Source organism: Syngnathus leptorhynchus, chromosome 1, assembly GCF_054491065.1.
Source record: "Syngnathus leptorhynchus isolate UIUO chromosome 1, UIUO_Slep, whole genome shotgun sequence".
NCBI lineage: Eukaryota > Metazoa > Chordata > Actinopteri > Syngnathiformes > Syngnathidae > Syngnathus > Syngnathus leptorhynchus.
Genome location: NC_141195.1, coordinates 8,877,476 through 8,899,100, shown reverse-complemented (window position 1 = coordinate 8,899,100; position 21,625 = coordinate 8,877,476). Strand labels below are relative to the sequence as shown.

At 42.9% G+C, this 21,625-nt stretch overlaps 1 protein-coding gene across 2 annotated transcripts in view; it reads right to left on the bottom strand.

Annotated features, from left to right (window-relative positions):
• Positions 1-19,984, bottom strand: part of itga5 (integrin, alpha 5 (fibronectin receptor, alpha polypeptide)) — a 31,520-nt gene extending 11,536 nt beyond the window's left edge. Inside the window, exons 1-19 of one of the 2 annotated variants that reach the window (XM_085922672.1) lie at positions 19,897-19,969; positions 19,527-19,813; positions 10,099-10,229; positions 5,767-5,867; positions 5,269-5,392; positions 5,052-5,113; positions 4,924-4,969; positions 4,311-4,436; positions 4,187-4,231; positions 3,980-4,023; positions 3,770-3,826; positions 3,575-3,627; positions 3,261-3,469; positions 2,992-3,183; positions 2,867-2,912; positions 2,623-2,736; positions 1,127-1,182; positions 733-890; positions 490-627 (exon numbers count right to left, since the gene is read on the bottom strand). In XM_085922672.1, coding sequence (XP_085778798.1) covers positions 490-627; positions 733-890; positions 1,127-1,182; positions 2,623-2,736; positions 2,867-2,912; positions 2,992-3,183; positions 3,261-3,469; positions 3,575-3,627; positions 3,770-3,826; positions 3,980-4,023; positions 4,187-4,231; positions 4,311-4,436; positions 4,924-4,969; positions 5,052-5,113; positions 5,269-5,392; positions 5,767-5,867; positions 10,099-10,229; positions 19,527-19,732 — 1,908 coding nt within the window. In that variant the 5' untranslated portion in view covers positions 19,733-19,813; positions 19,897-19,969. Of the gene's footprint in view, positions 1-489; positions 628-732; positions 891-1,126; positions 1,183-2,622; positions 2,737-2,866; positions 2,913-2,991; positions 3,184-3,260; positions 3,470-3,574; positions 3,628-3,769; positions 3,827-3,979; positions 4,024-4,186; positions 4,232-4,310; positions 4,437-4,923; positions 4,970-5,051; positions 5,114-5,268; positions 5,393-5,766; positions 5,868-10,098; positions 10,230-19,526 lie in introns of both variants that reach the window. The other variant, XM_085922664.1, reaches the window with a different exon arrangement.
• Positions 19,985-21,625: the final 1,641 nt, after the last annotated feature.

Below are 21,625 nucleotides of genomic sequence, written 5' to 3'. Positions count from 1 at the left end.
ACCCACAGACACATTCCACACATCTCATAGAAAATCTTCCCAGAGGTCAAACATTTCATCCATGTTTCATCCATTCCTGTAGATGGAAATCTTGCATCTAACAGCCCGAGACCGGAAAGTTGTAATCTCTTCATATTTTCATACTAAAATCCCCTTTTTAAATCACTTGAATCTTTTTCTGGCAGTGGCGTTCCCTCATGATAGTCATTAAATAATTGTTGAGGCTGTAGTTCCCATGTTATCACATGCCTTGCGCTGGAATTTGGAGGCACAATTAAAACCCTTTAATTTTGTGAGATTTATAATCAGGTGGTCTTTTTGTATTGCTGTACAATAAAGTTTGACTTAGTTAAAAGAGAGCGGTTCATTGAGACTGCGCCTTATAATCCAGTGCGCCTTCAAATGTCAGCATGCTGTACAGTACATATATGCTACTTCATTTCATTCATGAACTTGTGGTTAGATGAGACTTTATGTAGTCTGAAGTACCTTTTGCACAATCATGTTGGGGGATTGATAGTTGAGAATGGGTCGCAGGCCGTGCTGATCCGCAGCAGCTTTGGAATCCAGGCTGAAGTTCAACGCCACCAAGATTGAGGAGAGTTTATCCCTGAATTCCTTCTCATCCTGCAGTCACAAATATTTTTTAAGAATATGCGGTTGAATAAAACAGACTGGATAGAGCAAGGAATGGTACTATTATACAGTACATAGCTATGGAAGAGGACCTACCCTAAGGTAGATCTTGGTGTTGTTGCACACACGCTCGCCGTGGCGCACACGTATGTTCCTCTGCAGCAAAGGCTGCTGGGAATCCAGGAAAAGAGCTCGTCTCACCGCTCCTTTCTGCTTCAACTTCTGACTGTCAAGCTGCAACTCCACTTCGAAATCTGCCATGCATGAAAATAATGATTTTAAATTTCAAATGATTTGATCTATTTATAAATGGTGATCTCCATTTCTGTAGAAAAAAAACACTACATCTGGACCCAGGCTTCAAGCCCTACAGTATAAATCACAATAGTTGACGGAATGAAATCCAGAAATCATGTGCCAAAACTTTCACTGTCAGATGTGAAAAATCACAACAACTTTTCGACAAAGTAGATGTGGAATGTTGTCTCACCGAGAACGTCGGGTAGGTGCTTGCCATCAGCCGATATGCAGAAACTCAAGTTGACGCTGTGTTGGACAGAAGTTTGATTGTAAATAAAAAGCACACAGTCCATTCCTTACATGTTTCCCATTTCAGTGTAATGTAACAAATGCAATGACTAAGATGACTGGGAATGTTGGGAAGCCAGCTTTCACCAGGCCGGGCTGATAAATTGATGCATGTAAAAACGAGTAGCAAAATTAAGAAGGGTGAAATTGGGCAAGCGCTCGAGTTTCAGCAGTGACTGGCCAAAGGTTACCCATGGAAGTCGTCTCCCATGACATCAACCGCAAAACACGCTGCCGATGTCTTGACAGCCCACCCCCACCAAATCATTTTAAAACCCGCAAAAACCAGGACAGGATACGGTGATGTATGCGATAACTGGCTCTGTTTTGCAACCCCTGCTGTTTACTTAGAGTAAATGACATTTCCAGGTACGTAATATGATTTGATAAGCAAACCGATGCTCATATTCTTAACTTGTATTGCAGTGTTTGGTCAATTACATTTGAGACAAAAGAACCACAAGATTAAATTCATAGCAAAGAAGTCTCATTCAATAAAATCGACAAAGTGGTGTAATTGGAGTCATTTTCCCAGTCTTGTATTTCTAGTAATCATATTTTTTAACAAGTGTCCTTAAAGAGCCATGTCTTCTCGAATTTAGTCATTTAAAGTGCAGAAAACCATCATAGTGTTGCTGACTCTATTGAATCAATTGATTTTTTTTCATTAAGAACCTTTCTGTGTTTTTTTTTTTGTTCAGTTAGATAAACATCATGGCATCCTTCATTCCTGATATTATCACGCAATCATCTGCACCATTTGCAAAGTATTCAAATCTAATATATGAATGACTTGCTTCTAAATCTCCCCTTTATTTCTTTGCCCTATCCAAAACTAACAGAAAGAGACAAAGTACAAGGACCTCTATTGAGGAGCACTAATATCTTTATCCAAGCTCCTGTGTGTGAATGCTCCAGCCCAACTGTGAGTCTACGTGTCCTGATGTTTCCCAGCTGTGTTCCACTACCCAACAATATCGCATTCAAAGCAACTGCAAGGAAAAGGCCCCTCCCCTCTTTCACTCTCCTTGCCATTATCCCCTCTGCAAACTCTTCATCACCACAGCAACGCGGCGGTGTAATCAAGACACACGAGTATACAAACGTTTCCTTCATAAAGTGGGGGTCGAGGGGGTGCACACACATGAGCAGAGTCTTAAGCGCGTTAAAAATCCAGCCACCGCCGTCTGCTTCCTCTCTTCTGGAGAGGGAATAGTGCGCACATTTATAGGAAGCCACAATGGCCAACAATGCTGCTATTGATCACGTCGCTTAAAAATGCACAACACAAAAAAACACGCGTCACATGAGAGCAGCGCTCGGGCAACACTGACGGCGTGCATATGCCTTATCAGGCAGGAAACAAGTGTTTACAGAAGTCGAGTTCTGGTTACTAACCAAGAAACGGAAATACTTGTGTTCCCGTTCGTGATCACGCAGTTCTTCTCTTCAGGGTTGATCATGGTTGGGTACACCGTCAGCGAAGCGCTGGTGTTGACGATGGGCCGGGATCTGTGAGAGACCACCACGCATATGTTAAAAAACATTACAGCATAAAAAAATGCATAGACTTTTCTGCTTGAATTTGACAACAGGAAAACTCAATCATTATGAATCATTTCAATCATTTTAAAGAACAAACCTGTAGAGAACGGCCTTATCAACTCCAAAGGCACCAACAATAAGATCTGAGAAGATGAGGAGAAAATGATGAGAAAGCATGTAAAGGCATGATATGCACACAGTTTTTTTTTTAACATCACTGACCTGGGTAACCATTCCTATCCAGATCCTTGGCTCCTCTGAGAGCGAAGCCAAAACTGGCGGGAATGGAACCTGCTGCCCACTGGCCCGCAATCACCTGGGATGGCTTCTCTCTGAGACCTTGGGGGAAGCCGTTGAAGATGTAGACCAAGCCCTGCTGCTCCTCTCCACCAAATGGACTGCTCACAGCCACATCTGCCAAGGATGCCATTTGTGTTTTGAATGGTAGCAGATCGTACCGTTCCGCAACACGATTGGTTGCCTGCTCCCACCATTGAATCCATCCTGGTTCAAATCACCCAAGGCTGCAATGGTGCTGCCGAATCTGCCAAACACCTGAGTGCCTGTCAGATGAAGCGGCCCGAGTTCCAGGTTCAAGGGAGCCCGCTGCAGGTATACGTAGACTCGGCCCATTTCTTCCAGACGGCTGTCAGAGCCTCGCGTCATGAACATGGGGGCGCCCACCAGCAGGTCGACCATCCTGCAGACAAAAAAAGGGACTCACTCAGGTTGAGACACTTTGACGTCAGAGGTGTTGGCCTCCAATTAGGTGCCGATGGTTATTTTTGGGTGAGAGAAAACTCACCCATCACTGTTGATGTCAGTGGTGGCCACTGCATAGCCAAAATACGATCCCATCTGGGAACACAGACAGCAATTGGTTTGTCTCAATGTCATAAAATTCAGACTGAACATTAAGAAGATTTTGCTATTAGTTTATTTATTTTTCCGATTTGCCACTTCAATCAACAAATGAGCTTCACTGAAAATTTGGATTCACCTGCTCGCCTGTGTAGTTAATCATCATCTTCAAGTCTGTTCCATTGAGAATGGAGACCTGCAACACAGCAGTCAAACATGCCCCTTTTAAATTGACTTTTACAAAAGCATTTTCTCCCCCCACCCCCCTTTATATTTTACACCATTAGTCTTAAAATCCACACAGGCTCCGAGCACCAAAAAAGAGAGTCAAAATAGAGCACGTTCTTACCAAACCATAAAGCATGACTCCTTTTGGAACGCCAGCCACAAAATCTGAGGGAAATAAAGCCGAGATTTACAGAAGGAAGAAATCTAGCAGAACGCAACTCGGGCCAAAAACATATTCGGGGTGGCTTAGTTTCATGTTCTCTCTCGTCTACTGCAATTGTATTCGTCGCAACTACTGGCCTGGTTGTAAACATTTAATTGACTTTACCTTCAACTTGATCTCCACTGAACTCCCCCACAGCCACCGAATAACCTTATAGGGCATAAAAATGAAAGTGAAATTTCTTGGAGTATTAATAAACAAGGGTGAGGAGGAAGAAAAATGGTGTTACCTTGGTAGCTGTCATCATGTTTAGCCTGGACCTGTTTTGTCTGGATTTGACTGCCCACAGATTGCATAAAGTAGCCCGGGTAGTAGGCCTTGATAATGTCCTCTTTATCTGCCGAGATCACCTGACCTGAGGTATGACAAAACGTGAAAACCAGTTGGCTATGAACATATACCGTATTTTCCAGACTATAAGGTGCACCTAAAAACCTAAAATTTTCTCAAAAGCCGACAGTGCGCCTTATAGTCCGGTGCGCCTTATATATGGACCAAATTCCTAAATCTAAACTGGCCCGAAGCATTGTGTCATGAAATCAATCATAAGTGGCCCGCTGAAGACTATGAATCATGGATCATTATTTTGTGATTATAAAGTAATTTGTTGCGTCTGAAGTTGAAATAAAAAAAGATAAAATGGAGAATGATTTGATTTGGATTAAAAATCTGACATGATGCATTTATGGTGCGCCTTATAGTCCGGTGCACCTTATATAAGGACAAAGTTTTAAAATGGGCCATTCATTGAAGGTGCGCCTTATAGTCCGGGAAATACGGTATATCTTTTTTCTATTTATTTATTTTTAAACAAAAAAAGCAGAATTGCATTCAAAGCCTACCTTGCCAGAAGTAGCTGCCTGGCCCACCCAACACCACTCGACCGTCCTGAAAGATAAAAAAAATACATTAGGCGTTACTCCACTGACAAATGAAATGGAAAAATCTTGGTCCTAAACGAGGTGGTTACCGTGGTGAAGTCAGCACTGAATCCTCCTTGGCAGTAGCCTTGTCCTCCCTCATCGCTGATTTCTACAGACATGACAGATCCATCACAATATGAGGAATCGAGATGATGCATCAATAATAAAATGATATTGGGTTTGGGTCACTCTGTTTGCTACACACTTTGCAAACACTTGTGTTTGCTAAAACTTTTGTCAAGCTAAGACAATGGTGACAGTCACCTGTTCGACAAGGTGCATACTCCACAAATTTGGTAAAATTCTGAACGGAGAGGTAGCAGGTCCCAGTGGCGTCTGAGCGAGGTATGTCCTTTTCTGTCCGCCACGAGTAGAGAGGTGCGCAGGCCTGTAAGAAAGAAAAAATGGGGTCAGTATGGAAGAGATGGGGTGGTGGACTGGAGAAGATTTTTTAGGTGGGTAATGTTTTTCCAGTTGCTACAACAGTGATCTAAGAGGGGGACGCCTGTTGAGGATGTCAGTGCATCTGGAGCAGGGTAACCACAAAAGCCAACCCAGGTCATGACCCTTGCTGGACCAGATGACTGGCGGCCATACTCTGACATCATTGGTTGGGCGTTGGGGGGTTGGGTTCATTGAATGTTCCACTCATGTTTGATTGGGAAGCAAGTTTGGGAATGCAGTTAGGGGAACTTCACTGCATGTGCTCTAGCTTTATGGTGGGCTCATTTATGCAGCAATATTTTGCCAGGATCGACTTACCAGAATCGTGTCACCGTGGGAACGCACCGTGGCGCCGAACCATTGGTGCGACTTGAACTCGATCTGATGTTCCGTGTTGTTGATAAGGACGACACGAGCACCTGTGACAGACACACGAGATTTTATTGACACCAAGACCACAAGTTGTAAATGTAAAATATGAAAAAGAAAAAAATAATAATCCAACACTCCTAAGATTTTTGTTTTCTCAGAGACTCTGTTAGTTAGCCCAATTAGCACATACCTAAAAGCTGACCTTGCTTCAAAAAATTTGGTCTTCACACAAAGTGACACAGATGACAATAATATAAAATAAATAAATATTTTCAAACAGCCTTTGGGCGAAAATAAACAATTATGACGAGGGTGACAAATTCCTTAAGGCTAATGTGCGGCATCCAGAGTGTCTGACCAAATTCAAACCGGTCTGTCTGAGCTTAACCTCATTGACCCTTGGCCACGTTTGACCACCTGGCCGCTGATCCGCCACTTCGACACTCTACCAGCAAGCAAGCGAGAGATGACAGATGGCCGCTGGGGTCAGGTTTAAACTTTGCAAATTCATTGGCAGACAGATGCTTCATCTGTGCCGAAGCAACAAAGCAATGCAAACAAAATCGATTACAGAGGGAAGAACCGACTCTCACAAGGGTGTTGCCAGTTCTGAGAAGGAAGATGATGGTCATGACGTGAACGGATGTGAGCAAAGCATGTTGTCAGCCCACTTAGCAATCCAAAAGTGGAGTTCTGTTCCATCCTCCATGTGGAACAGCACAAAGATTTTGGTCCAAGCAAAATAATCACTCTTTGGACCAAAGCCCTCATAGCAACGTGGTCATCATTCTTTGTTTCAACACACTTTTGCCTCAAGCTCTCCGTTTCCACGTCCACTTCAGTTCCATGTCCGTTCCAAATAAATGCACAATTCCGTTTCCTACACTGACTTTCCCTAGAGGATCCCCATCATAATCTTGAGCAAAACAATATTCATTTAATCCAATATTCATTTAATACACCCTCTGCAGCTTTTTCTCATGACTGTTTAGGTTTCCCGAGGTGAATCAGTTTGAAGTAAGCAATTGAGGAACAAGAGCAAGTCTTCAAAGGGCTCTTTGCAAGTATGTTACTTCAGGTAATATCTATTTGTTGGAGTCATTAAGAACACACCACCGTATTTTCATAACTCACAGGTATCAGCATGGATAACTCAAAGAAAACATGGAGCGTAAGAGGCTGTGTATCTTTAGTTCCTGTTACCAAGACAACCAACACAACAAAGTGTTGCATATTAGTTCTCCTTTTTTTTCCTGACATGAACACAAAGAGATTTCCAAGTCCAGTTTGGCCACCCATCCCTAAAATGTACGCTAGGCAACATCTAGCACATGCTGTTGTACCTCCAGTCCACTTGGGGACAGTATTGCGTACCATAATTATTTGTTGACACAAAGAAAGAAGCATCAGCATAATTTTGTTTTCTCCGATGACAATCCATTCAATGTTTGTTTGTTTGCCAATGATAATAATTGTGAGGAAAATGTGCATTATCTAATGTCGATGTAATCCATGAGATTGCATCCATGGGAAAATAAAGATATTGAGATACTTCTGATAATTCATAACTTGTGATAAATCATCATTGAGATGAGAACAACACATGATTGATTTTCTACTTAGAATGGACCTAATAGCCAAAGATGTAAATGCTCGGGCTTGCCTAATGGATTTGAGCTCATTACTGTCATTACTCACAGAGGGGACACATTAATACATCACCATTACCGAACATGAAGGAAGGGGGAGGTGAGAGATGCGTGTTTTGAATTGTGGGGCTAAATGACTTTTATAGAAGCCTTCCATTTCATCAGGCTAATTTGAGCAGGAACTAGTGTCACTGTAACCAGCAATGAAAGGTTATGTTTGTCTTGAGGCGGGCGGTAAAATGGAGTCACGTGGAATAGACATTCCAAAGGGCGATAGCGTGGAAACAGGCCATTCAAAACATGACATGTGACTTCTGGGGGGCTGCTTTGTGCCCGACCGGGCTTCTCCCGGGACAGGACCTGCTGTGTGGGGGTGCGCCAGTAAATGCACACACCATTAGACGGATGTGCTGCCTTTGACTGTGTGAGTGTGTTTGTGTGTGTGAGTGGGTTAGAAGACTAATGGTCAAATTCACTCATCACATGCCCTGTGTTTGGCGGGGCTGCTCCCCCTAGTCCTCTTCCTTCCCTCCCATCCTGAATGGGATCCTCTCGCAGGCTCCTTGGTGCCCTGGCCCTCCACACCTCCTCTCCCAACCATAGTCAGGCTCTTATCTCAAAGGGAGAGGAAGTGGATGGGAGGGGGACACTTTGACCCAATTAGTTGGGCTAATTAAGTCGGTCGATGGCCTGTGGGTTAGAGCTCAAACTCACCAAGCGTTTAGATACCATCACTGACACACAAAAATGTCAGAGCACTTTTTGGTTTTTTTTTACATTGGACATAAGACTCAATTAATAGACTAGTTCTGTTCAACTGATACCTGATTGTATCAAAGCGTTTGAGGTAAAACGGCATGCAGTACTCTGCTGTGACCAGCGGGGATGCTGTTGAGTTCCTTTTAACTAGTTTGCTTTATGTGACACGTTTTGTGGATATTTTCATTTCGTGTTTTAACTTTGACCTATGAAAGCTCACGCAATATGGATTTTACCAAGCATTGAAATTTATAGCTTCAACATTTCCCGAAAAAAATTCCACCAGTTGCTGAAGCTACTCTTACTAAATATTAATATATAACATATACGGTGTTATGTTATCATTTTCATGAAAACCTGATGTGTTAGAGAAAAAATAACTAGGGCAAATTTGGAATCAGTGCAAACAAAAAAAATCCAGAAAAGTCTACCTGTATCTCTGATTGAAAAAAAATAAATAATAGAAATTAATTGACCAGTGAAATCAGTGACCCTTAAACTAAGACTACAAGTTGTGCACCTGCCAAAACCACATCATATTTAACCATCCTTTCAAAAAACTCATGCAAATAATGACTAGGAGCACCCGCTGTCAGACTTGTGGATCACCTCTTGGATTGTTGAAGCTGGCATACAATGCTCGGTCACAGCGACAGTAAAAGAATTGCAACACTAAATGTCATCCATGCAACAGCTGCTTGGCGCAGAGTTGCGTGCAGATGTTTTCAGAATTCCGCCACTGGAGCGCAGCTCTGCATGTCGGAACGGGCTCAGGTCACGGTAACGAGCGCGTTCGCCCCCAGATTACCCCTGACGAGAGGGTCGACTCGCATTCGCCATTAGACCTTGCGATGACATCGCTCAGGATGGCCTGCGGCCATATAACACCATGGCTGTCCAACATTTAACACAGGAGGAAAAAAATAGTGCAAAAAGTCTCAAGAGCCAAGTGTCGTCAAATGATCTTGTGAAACACTTACTGGAATATTACGCCGATTGTTCACGACAGACTATAAAGTCTATTTGAACGGCGGTCTCAGACTTGGAAAATAACTGCTAAGGAGTTTGTGTTTCTTCTGATTCTTCCTGTCGTCAGTCTACTGTGTTGTCTTTGAGCAAAAAAAGCCTTCCGGGTCTTCTATCAGCTGCCCAAAGGAGAAGTCCATTCATTCGATCACCTTATGTCATCCCTTCAGCTCACCTGCAGGCCTTTTGTCAAGATTCCCCGTATCATGTTCACAGGCCCCGCAAACACGGTTTTGTCTTATTTGTTGATTCGTTTCTTATCTCTCTAAACCTTCCTAAACATGACTTGGGGGAAGGAAGCAAAGAGCATCCTTCAAAAGCTGTTCCTCTACAGCCAATTAGCTTTTCCCAGACATAAACAGGATAAAAATTACTTGTCAGGAACTGACATAACCGATAAGAATCGAGCGGCGCGGAAAAAAATGAGGCCGACCACAACCTGGTGCTGAAGGAGGAGTCTTTCCCTTCAACAAAGCTCAAGTCTACACAAAGGCAGGTCAAGATGTTGGTGCTCAGTGCTGTCAGCTCAAACAAACTCCACATAGGAAAAAAAAAGATTTGAACCCAGAACATTTGACTATGAAGCAGATGTGCAAATCACTACCATACTATCCACTTAGCAGAGTATGAGTAATACAATGTGTCTGGATTTAACTTTAACTACAGTAATTAGATGGTTCACAATTCCACTTTTGGTTAGACTAACCCAATAATCTGATTTGTCATGTAAGCATAATGAGTGTTTATTCCCTTTGAGCGTGGTACAAAATAAAATGCAAATTCGAACTATTTCGTTTTATTCTACTCGATCTAATCTCAATTGCACGTCAGTCACGACACTTACCTTCTGTGTCAAACTCGATAGTGTGGCAATTGGTTTGGCCAAGGCTCCAGGGACAGTAGGAGACGGAGCCTCCCTCAACAATGTCGATTTGCTCGGTGTGAGCTTTGGGAGCGCCCACCACCACGCTGGCACTATACGGCACACAGTGGAAGGACATTCATCAAAATGTTTGTCAAGACTGCACAGCATCTTTATAATCTTGACTTCGAAGTCCTATGCTTCGTAGATTTTTAGAACCCTTAATCACTGCTTTTCTTAGGTAATTAGTAGTAATCAGAAATGGACGTCATACAGTTACTTACCAAACGTGTTTCCTCAGCTACGAGAATGAAAATGAACTTTGTCATTGTTGTCAAAGAGTTGCAGCGTGCAGTTTAACTGCTATGTCATTTTATCGCAGTGAAACAACAAAACTTACTGTATACACAGCAAGTTGTAGAATGTTAGCGGTCATGGCTTGGGAGACCACAAGGGAGGATGTGGTTGAGTTTAAGGACAATATGGTTGCTGTGGTTTTCAAAATCCATTTTCGACAACCGATGGAGTATAAAAACCGGAGTTTACTATTTTGTAAACTAAGCAGACTTATTTCATCACTCCCTGTGGCTCTCAAATGCGACTCTCCCTGACTCATACTGGTTGGTGTGAAATCAGACTCACAAGGAGAAAACATTGCGCCCAGTGGGGAATTGTGGACAGAAAAAAAAAAAAAAGGACAGACAGGCTAAGTGGAGTCATGCTCTTGTTTCCCCAGCTGTAACATACTGACATGAATGAAGGGCTAAAAGACCAGCAAATACTTTTCTGGGTCTTCTGCAATCTAATTATTAGTATGCTACGCATGGGACGATTGAACCGCAACATTTCGGATAGGCATTTGATCAATTAGGAAGAAAATATTGATAGAGATCAGTTTTCTGAAAAATCGGTTGAGTCGTTTTTGCATCAACAAAGAAAGAACAAAAACAATATCGCTCACACTTTATGCAATAAATGTCAACAGGTCACAAGAAGAAAGTCTTTTGTTTTAGAATTAGCACGTTAACATATGATAATGTCCACTTGCCACAGCCATTAGCTCAATGTGGATCACTTGACCTGACAAGCATCACCAACATTGAAGTGGCAGGCATGGGAATGCTGAGGGCAAACAATTTCAGGAGAAAAAAAAAAGTGCACCCTTTCCTGCCTCCGATCTTCCACATGTGCACCAGCAGCATTTACGTTTTTTTGACCAATCGTGGCATTCTGGCCGCCCTGGAGGCTTCCTCCTCATGCAAGAGTGACCTCGTAATCTTGACAGATCAGTCCCAATGGGGAACCTCTGTGTGTCTCATATCATGGAGTTTAAAGTCACACTTGACAAAAAAAAAAAGGATACAAGGAAACCCATCAGTCAAAATTGTATTATTTATGATGACCTCAGCACCTGTGAAATAATCTACTTCACAGGCACTTCCTGGAGAGCGACTTTGTTGTCATCCGAACTCACACACCAATATGGGGTATAAATTCAAATCACACACATCTGTTCAAGGTTTGCTGGAGACTACTTTGCAGAAGAGGCTCACCTCCAAGGCTTCAGAGATACCCACCTCCCTTATTCTTGTAGAATTAATATTTCTTAAAAATGCATGCATGAAAAGAAACAATAAATGTTGTGTTCCTTAGCTCGTCATTTAACGCAATCTAAAGCAACAACATATATGTGAGTGTCAATGGTGTTTCTTCTCTATAGGTGCCCTGTGTCTGACTTCTACCAGTCCAGACTGTGGTGGTCCATAAAATCCAAAATGTTAGAGACACAATATAAGTGGTGAAAACAAAAACTAAAGGGAGTAGTAAATGGATTTATTTTCTCTGAGGTCCTCCCTAAGCACCTTGAGAACAAATGAAAAAAAATCTTGGATTCATATGAGCACTCAAAATGTATGCAGTACTTTTTCCTCAATAAAAAGTTTTATGGAAATCTGTAAAGTAGGTTTCCTGCTAATCCAGCTACCTAACAAAATTGTAAACTAAAACGAACACACACATAACCCCTTGTCCTCATCTGTTTTGAGTAAAAAGGCAGCATACTGTAAGTTCAATTAAACCACTTTTATTGATATCATCTATCGTCTAAAAAACGTGACTGAGCAGCTTTTCGAAATAAGAATATCAGAAAAAGCGAGCAGCTTTAATCAGCACTAAGAAGGAATTTGACGCAAGCATTCATTTAGCACAACATGATAGTCATCCAAAAGAAAAAGCAAGCAGCTTTAATCAACACTAAGTAGGAATTTAACACAAGCAACCATTTAGTACATCATGATAGTCATCAAAAAGTACTTTACAGTGAATGCGGATTTAACATTTAATGACCTGATATCTTCTGGGGGGATCAGTAGAGCTCACAGGGTGTTCCCACCCCTTTCCTATTCCTTCAATTATCTATTGTTGTCAACAAGTAGAGCTTTGGTATGATTAGCATTTAATATAGCTCTGTCTGCATGACAAATTCCTTTGGTGCAAGTGAGGGGCGTCGCCACAGTTCTCGAGCTATGCAAATATGCGGCACCCGCTGGGGGCCAGTGACCTGACCCACGGATAGATGGAGGTGGCAGGTCTAGACCGAGAGAGACGGACGGGATTGCGCTTTTGTCTCAGTATCTTAGCGTTGTTTTATGGCTGTGTGTTTTTATGACAGCCATTAGCTAGAGAGAAGAAAAAAAAATTCAGACGAAGGTGTGTGCGTGCAAGGACAGTAGTTAGTGTTATAGATGGGTCACAATTTTGGGACAGTAAAGCATTGCTATCAAGGAAGAGTAAGAAATATTTTAAAAGCCTGGAAAAAGAAATGTTCCTCTTGTTTTAGACACGTCAAACAGAAAGATGTCCTCCATTGTTGACTGCGTAGCTTCTCTTAAATTAATTAGTAACTTACACTGTCTTTAACACACACACAAACACACACACACACACAGACACACACACACAAGCAGTTGCCCTTGCAAAAACTGTGGTGAACTGAAGTGGTCCATAGCATTGCCTCACTCCCCTCAAAAAATATAATTGTCTCCCACCCAGCTAGGATGCTGACATCAGCCTTAACCATCACTGTAAGAGAAGAAAACACATTTGTGCCATTTGGAGTCAAAACTTGTTAAGTAGACTTAAGAATGCTCTCAGTGAGCCATCAATGCAACCCAACGGAGAGCATTTTAGTCTATTACAGTATGAGCATACTTCATGCAAGTAACTTCTAAGCAGTTGAAAACAAAATGGGATTGATTCAACTTTGTACGCTACATGCACGTTTTCTTTTTGTAGCCAAGTGGCAGATACGCGAGCTTCAGCCTGTGCAGTCAGACGAATGTCTCGAGTCCTCTCAGAGTAGAGGCCAGACGGAAGCTGCTCAAGTCCTCACGCTTCCATATGGAGACACATGGGCTCGCACGGACACACACACCCACACACACACACACACATTGCAGCTGATGAGAGTAGCAGTGTCTGGCGGGATGGCGTGTACAGACTACAGAGAGTCCACTGTGCTTCGCACAAACCACGTTTCGCTTCTGTCAGATTGACTTGCGAATTGCCGATAAACGACAAGTTGGAAATCTTCTTTTACAATTTTGGACATCACGACAGATCTGAGGCACACGCCTGACATCTTGATTAGATAAACAGCCCAGTGCGTCACGGATAGAGCTGATCTTACTATCCACACAAAATCATTTCCTCTCTATTCTGTGGTTTGGAAAGAGTCAAAGCATCATAACATTGCAGTGGAACCCACATATTCCCTGTTAGACGTCCATAAATGTGCCCATTTGCGGATCCACGGCAAAGAATAGTCTGAATTATTTTTATTTTCATGGGAAGGTACTGTCTACGCTACACTGGGCATGATATAAATCTAAAAATGGCTGTGTTAGATAATTATTTTAGCAATAACTGTAATGTCACCCCAGCAGCCTACGAATCAGCGGAGTTTCCCACCAGAACAGCAGCGTCAGCAAAATTAATGTCTGTAACTTATCTTCCTCCGTTTGCAGTCATCTGATCATTGGCTAACATAGGAATTGCAACATAACCGTAATTTTTGAGCAACGTACTATTACTACATATGAACATTTGGAATGATGGGATCATGTTTCAGGAAAAGAGTGGTTTGAATTTGATTTATTTCTGCTAAATGCTACACATTGTAAGTAGCACAGTTTACTACTTTATTCGATTTTTGATTGCATTTACATAATATACACGCCATAGGAAACAATTGTTAAAGTATTTTTATATCTCCCAATTTCTTTCATTTGACCCACGTCACGTGATCTACTTAAGGGGAACATTTGTTCTTGAGCTCGGCCCCCAATGTCTCGTGAATAGCAAGGTTCCACCTTACTACACTTTTGGGACACATAAACAGTGCGTCTGCAAATCATACCAAATAAAATACTTAATAGTTGAGCTAACACACACCACAGTGGTTAACAAACTATTCATTGCAGCTAATGGAACCAGTACCAATAACACATGCCAAATTTTCTCACAATAGGTTTAGACTGGAAAGTAGAAGCTGGTAGAACATCTGTTCTCACCTCTCACCACTTAGCAAAACAAATACCATACATGTCATACCAAATGTGGCTGCAAGACTGCGAGCAGGTCATCCGCCAGCGTTGCTTATATATTTCGTTACAGGTCTAGAGCATCTAATATGTCATTTGGGCTATTTGTTTTATATGACAAAGTTGCTAGTACCATTAGTTGCGCGGACGTTTTGTAGCCATTACACACACACACAAAACTGTGACCTTGCCGTAGTTGTGCATTAAACCTGGCAGCTGCTTTTGGAAAACCGGCGACTGTGTTAATAAGCAATGAGAGGAAAAACATTGCAATGATTTGTGAGGTTGCCAGTGAATGTACAGCAAAGTGCCTGCCCCCACCCCTATAAGATACCCCCCTAGCACCAATTCTTTCACAGGCCCCTAAAGTCCTCCTGCAGTGCTGGTAGTTCACACCTCACTACAATGACCACGTCAGGGGGTCCGAGTCGTCTCACCTAAGCATAGAGAGGCTGTTGTATTAAATAAGGTGGGGGCGGGGGAAAGCAGCTGTTGAAACACCCTCCAGTACACACAAACATTCACAGTAATGGCCACAGTGGCTCATCTCCATGTCAAATATGGCCAAACTATGACCGTGCCATTTGAATGCTAAATATAGGACAGCCCATATCAGATTACCATCACTGATGAGTGACTCATTGGGGGGGGGGGTGTCTGGGGGTCAGGCTCTTGGTGCTGGCAATGTGCCGTATGAGTCGAGTCGGCCCTCCTGACGAGCAGGCAACTCCCAGACATGACGTCCCAGGGGCATTTCCAAACTCAAATGTGATGGCAGACCTTTAAAACATTTTTTTGGGTGTTTTTTTTTTTTGTAATCGCACAGCGTCACCGTACTCAAACACAGGCTCACTCTATCGACAAGACTTCTTTTCCCCTAGTTCATACCATGCGAAATGACACAGGCGCTTTGTGTTTGGAACAAACTCTGCAGTGTGCCAGCAGTCACATCTTTGGCGGTATCGAACAGCGTTGTGGCAAAGCTTGACATTTTAAGCACAGTTCCAGCATTGACTTAAGGAAGAAAAAGTCACGCTGAAAATTTGCCTCCAACTGAAGGCAGTAAAGACAAAGCACCCATTGTGTGTGTGCACACGTGTGTGTGTGCGTATTAAGCGTAAGCAGGTATAGTTTGGAAACACACTCGTACAAAATACGGCAATGATAGCAATCAGGTTTGCGAGGAAGCTCACCCTTGTAGAAAAGGACAACATTGCCATTTTAGTGAACTAAATGGACCTTGGTCTTCCGTCAATATTAGCTTAGCGAGATCTGTCTGCAAAGGTCAAATTTGGCAAAGGGGGACCGGGTGAAAGCGATGACCTCGATATGTTTTGGTCAGACATTGGTGACGTGGAAGTGAGACTATTTACATGACCCAATACCATTAAAAAGGTTGTTAAAACATCTAAAAGAGCACTCAAAACAAGACTATAAACATGTAATGTGCTTGCCGGGCAGGTTTTTGGTTAATTCACCTGATAAATAAAACTTGTTCAGAAACTGTTTGTTGTAACCATGTGATCGCTCAGCTTGCTAGCTGGGGAGCCGTCTCTCCAGGTCAAATTGGCAAACTCCCTCCATTGGTGAGAGGCCGGCAGCAAAGTAATGAGAGGTATTGAATCACTGCTGACATGGGCTTGATTGACAGTAGTGCTTAACTGCTTAATTTAATGCTCATTAGCTTAGATTCATTCTGACTCAAGTCCTGAAATTCAGATTCACCGATCACCCACTCGAATCCCAATTTGAATCACTACAGATTTGTGCACAACCCTAGTCTTGTGTAAACGCAGGATCAGTTTTCATACACTCCCAGCCAAGTCTGTTATTTCTTATTATAACAGCCCTTGACCTCCGCACCCCGGCGACTAACATCTCAGTAAGATGCACTCCCGAATCCATGTCAGTCACAATCCGAGTCAGTCACAAATGTAGTTCTACTACATACTGCTACGTAGTTTGGGTTACACTATAGTCCTTTGTTTATAAACTTTTGCTTCTCACTTTACTTTCCATCATCAGTGGCTTTTGACCTCACAAACAGAGCAAGACTCTGAACAATACACTTATACATCTTGCAAGAAGTCTTCCAAAGGATTGACGAGTAAACAAGATGTGAGGCCGGGGGACCATATAAGGATGAAATGCGTCCCAATACTTTTGTCGGTGACTCGTTTGCCAACTCCGGCTTCCCATCCTCCAGACTTAATACCGAGGCCTTCTTCTTTGGTGGGCCGCCTGCCAGCCTCCCAGTTTAATTTTATTACGTAAAGCCAGAGGGCATGACAAGCACTACATACATAAACCTTTTGTCAGGCTCAAAGTGGGAGAAAGTACGCCTTTGTGTTTGCAAGCCTGGCGTCCCATTTATGGATGTGGCGGAGACTCCAACCACAACACACACATTTGGACACACACATCTGGCAATTTGTCAAACACAGACATATTTTTATTGCCAAGGTTGGAGCCAGAGTCGTTCAACTCATCCCGACAGGGAGCGACTCCTCCGCACGTAACCTTCGCATGACCCCCGGCTAGGGATTCCTGCGACTCCCCCACTTGCTGTCTCCACTGCACTGGTAAGATTTCGCAATTCGGCAAGTTAGGCAACTGCGCTTTTCTTGATTGTTGCAAAATTCTTTTCTTTCACACGAGGTTCTACACATACCGATTTTTAAGTGTGAATTTTGGTCGCCGGTCAACCTCAGGGAACGTAGAAAGAGAGATGACCGATCACATTGAGCCTGTCACTTGAGCTCAATACATGCTACCGACAGTCATGTCAAGCAAATGCACCATCGGTGAGAATATTTGGAAGCCTGAGAACGCAAACATTTGAAATCAGGTGTCAACGATAAAGTTCATGAAATGTTATCATGAAGACGGTTGTCTTTAAAAACAACCTAACAGGTGTTCAGTGTGGAAGGATACATCACAACCACAACCACATTGGTGGAGCATGCATTTAGGGTGTTTGTGCTGCTCAACATACTTATTACTTCCTGCCATCAAAGTGTAGCTTTTCTTTGCAGCTCTTGCAACCATCATATTATAGAGATTAGACGTATACAAAGTAAGGTCCGGGGGTCCACAATCTTATAAATTTGCCTAATTTCTGTCAATAGATACCATATCTACAGATAAAGAATATGCTTTTTCTAAATACATTACAAATTATATTGACAACATAGTGAGTGAGCGAGTGAGGGAGTGAGCGAGTGAGGGAGTGAGCGAGTGAGGGAGTGAGCGAGTGAGGGAGTGAGCGAGTGAGGGAGTGAGCGAGCCAGTCAGTCAGTCCTCTGCAATTGCCCAACCAAACTGATATTTTCACGAAGAATGTGCTTGTAAAGAACACAACTTTGCAGAGAAAACTCATAAGCATAATCACATTTAAATACAAATTTTATCTTTACAAAGTTCAGCTGTGATTTTTTTTTTTTTCATTTTACATTGACAGAGTCGACTTAAGAGGGTCACTAGCGATATGTACAGAATATCAACAAGGTGTATTGCAAAGCTGGTTTTACCTACGCAGTTATTGTCCACATCTGGAATGAGCGTGCCAACTATTAGCCTAGCATGCATATTAGGGTTTTTTTTTGTATCCTCTATTCAGACAGTATGAGACAATGGTCATCCAAAAATGAAGCAACCCACAGTAAAAACCTACAATTTTGTACTAGTTTCTTGTCATACAAACATACCCTAATCTGCTCACTCACTTTGGAGTAAGCTCTCTACTAAGGCTCTTTGTTTCATCTTTCCCCTCAGGCGCAGCGTCGCGCCGCATTAAAAGTTCAATCATCAATAAGATGACGTCTCCTCATCCTTAATGAGGTGAAGAGAGATGATGGGGAGGCCAGACAGAGTGTGTGGGGAAGGGGGGGAGGTCTGAGGGGTGGGTGAATTAAAAAGCCCTGCCGGATGACATCAGTTTATGAGGTCGTACGAAGGTGGAGGGAGAGGGGAAACGCTGCAGTGAGGCAAGTTTTTCGTCCTAAATCATCAAATCTTCCCGTAAAGAGCCGGTAAGGACTAGGAGATGAGCGGTGGGATGATGGTGGAAGACTGGGGGGGGGTCGAACTCATGTCTGGGTAGAATGGGGAGGTTGAGGAAGGAGAAAATGAGCTGTTAGACACTTTCACGCAGGAAGTCAGATTATTCTTGAATCCTGAGTGTAACATTTTGGTGGCTAATGATGATTACAATTGCAGGAGTTTTCATCCAAGGCTCATTTAACTTTACTAGCAGAGAAGCACACCCAACAAAAAGCACCAGTCAGCATATCTGAGCCATTCCTTCCTACTTAACATTTCCAACACCTACTAAAAAAAATAGACCATAGAATCTCTGTCGGTATATCATATAGTATATATAATCAAAACATATAATTGTATGTATAATTAAGGCCCATTGAAATGCAATGGGGAAAAATAACAATTAAACCCATAATTTGGGGGAATTATTAAAAAGAAAAGTCATGTCAAGATTAAAACTGATCACCAATTATGCATAAAAATGCCGATTCGATCCAACTGATCAAATCTGCGTAAAGTCTACTCGCCACTACAGTACACAAGCTGGAAGAATTCCAATAGAGGGATCAGCTGAGCTGGAGAACATCACATCCAGGAGCGCTATGCACACTTAAAAAGGGGATGAGTGGCAGTATGAGGGAACAATAGGATTTCTAAGTGGATTACATTTTGTTGAGTTATTTGAGATTTTCAAGGGGGGTGGGCATACAAATTAGGGTCATAATAATCATACATTGATAGATGTGTGGTGGTCTTTTCTAAACTCACCTGGCGGAGTCAGGCAAATAAAAGTCGACCGCGTATCCAAAGTAGCTTCCATTGTCCCCACTGTAAACAGACGGATTTTCCACGTCCAGGTTGAAGGCTCCACATCCAAGAAGAAAAGCGAACAGAAGCCCGGCGAGGCATGGCAGCGAGCGGGCCACTAGAGCACTCGTCCCCGGCGTCTTTGAGCGTACTCGCCCCGGGAACATTTTGACGGAAAGTGGGAGGGGGGGGATTTGCAAAATTGGTGCACGTCTTGCACTCTTCTCGAAAATGTCTTTTCGAGTCAACTAAAAACAAAAGCGAAGTTACAATTGCATCCCCTTGACTTGGATCCAAGCAAACCACAGGGTGAGTGCGCTCATGAACGCACCGTCAGCTCTTGTGCGCAATCCAGACCCACGCCTCTTCACGACTGCGCTCCAAGACCCACGCCTCCTTGTCTTTCTCTAATCAAACTTACAGCAGGGAGTTCCCACAGCCGGGAAGCAAAAGTTTGGATGAGCGAGAGGAGGAGCCTGTGATTCCCTGCGAGAAGAAAACTTACTTTTCACAGTCCATCCACTAATCATTGTTTACCTCTGTGCTCCCATTCGCACTTTTGCGGTATACCTATCAGAGATCGGACGATGATTAACTAGTTTCACAATACTCCTTTTGATCACACTTTGAGACACAAGAGTAAATATAACCCGACACAAGTCTAACAACTGATCATTTTGATCAGAGGTATCTTTACGTGACCCTAAATCAATTTGGGGGCAGCAATTCTTTAGAAAATATTGTGCAATACGTGGATCGTAATTTATAACAATGACATTTGAGAACATGTTGTTGAAGTTAACCCTTAATTCGAAAATATTAATAAATACATTTCTGTACTGGTTAGAACGTCCTCCTCACAGTTTAGAGGCGCAGGGTTCGATTCCGGCTTCAGCCTTTCTGTGTTGAGTTTGCATGTTCTCCCCGTGCCTGCGTGGGGGTTCCTCCGGGTACTCTAGTTTCTTTCCAAATTGTCCATAGGTGTGAAGGGTATATGTGCCCTGCGATTGGCTGGTGACGAGTTCATCTGTGTGGAAGATTTGAAGTCATTCCATGTTTGTATGATGACCTCATTGAGCAGAATTATGTCTGATGTGGTCTAATGGGGATTTGTGGAGGAGCGAGCGGGGGCGTTGTACTTCTGTGACTGACTCACACGCTGGACTGGGGGAGCACTTTCATGACGTTGGTAGAAAGGACTCACTAAAGAGAGACCCTGAACACGGCGCCTGGAATGAGTGACTTCAGCTGATTCACTGGAAGCCCTCAGGGATAGAACACAGGGCCCAAATTTGGACCTCTGGTAGCAGCAACACAGACTCTTCCGTCCGTTCTCGTATTAATAGCCGCTCCGGAACACCCCGACTCGGTAATCCGCCAAGTCTGGAGGGCCTATTTGCAGCTGTTGAGGGAGCCCCTGAAAGTTACCTCGCTAATCCTGCACGTCAAATGCTTTTCTCAATGAAAAATACAAACTGACCGATCAAGACGAGCAGCTGCTATCATTTAGAGCATTCGATTATATGACAACAGCATTTCAGAACCACAACACTCTAAATACCGTATTGGCCCGAATATAAGACGAGGTTTTCATTGAAATAAAACTGAAAAGGGGGGGGGGGGGTTGTCTTACATTCGGGGTCTAGACAAAGGTTTTTTTACAAACTTGAGTCTTGAAATAGAGGGGGGGGGGGTCGTTTTATAATCTGGGTCGTTTTATATTCGGGCCAATACGGTATGTATGTATGTGAACGTTTTTTTTTTAAACACGTACAGTATATTACTTTAGTGGTTAGCACATCTGCGACACAGCCAAGAGGTACTGGGTTCGAATTCTGTCTGAGGTCCGCTTGAAAGTCAGATGGAACAGTTTCCAGCAAAAACCTCAACCCTAATTAGAAAAACAAAATGCTTGGACGAATAAATGGATTTTTGGGATTAACCAATTTGCTGACCTGGGCTTGTCAGCGCTTTAGCTGTCTTTAGAGTCTTCAACGCAGGAGGATGTACCTGAACAAAACCAGAGATGACAAAAATCCACACAGGTAGGAATTCTAACC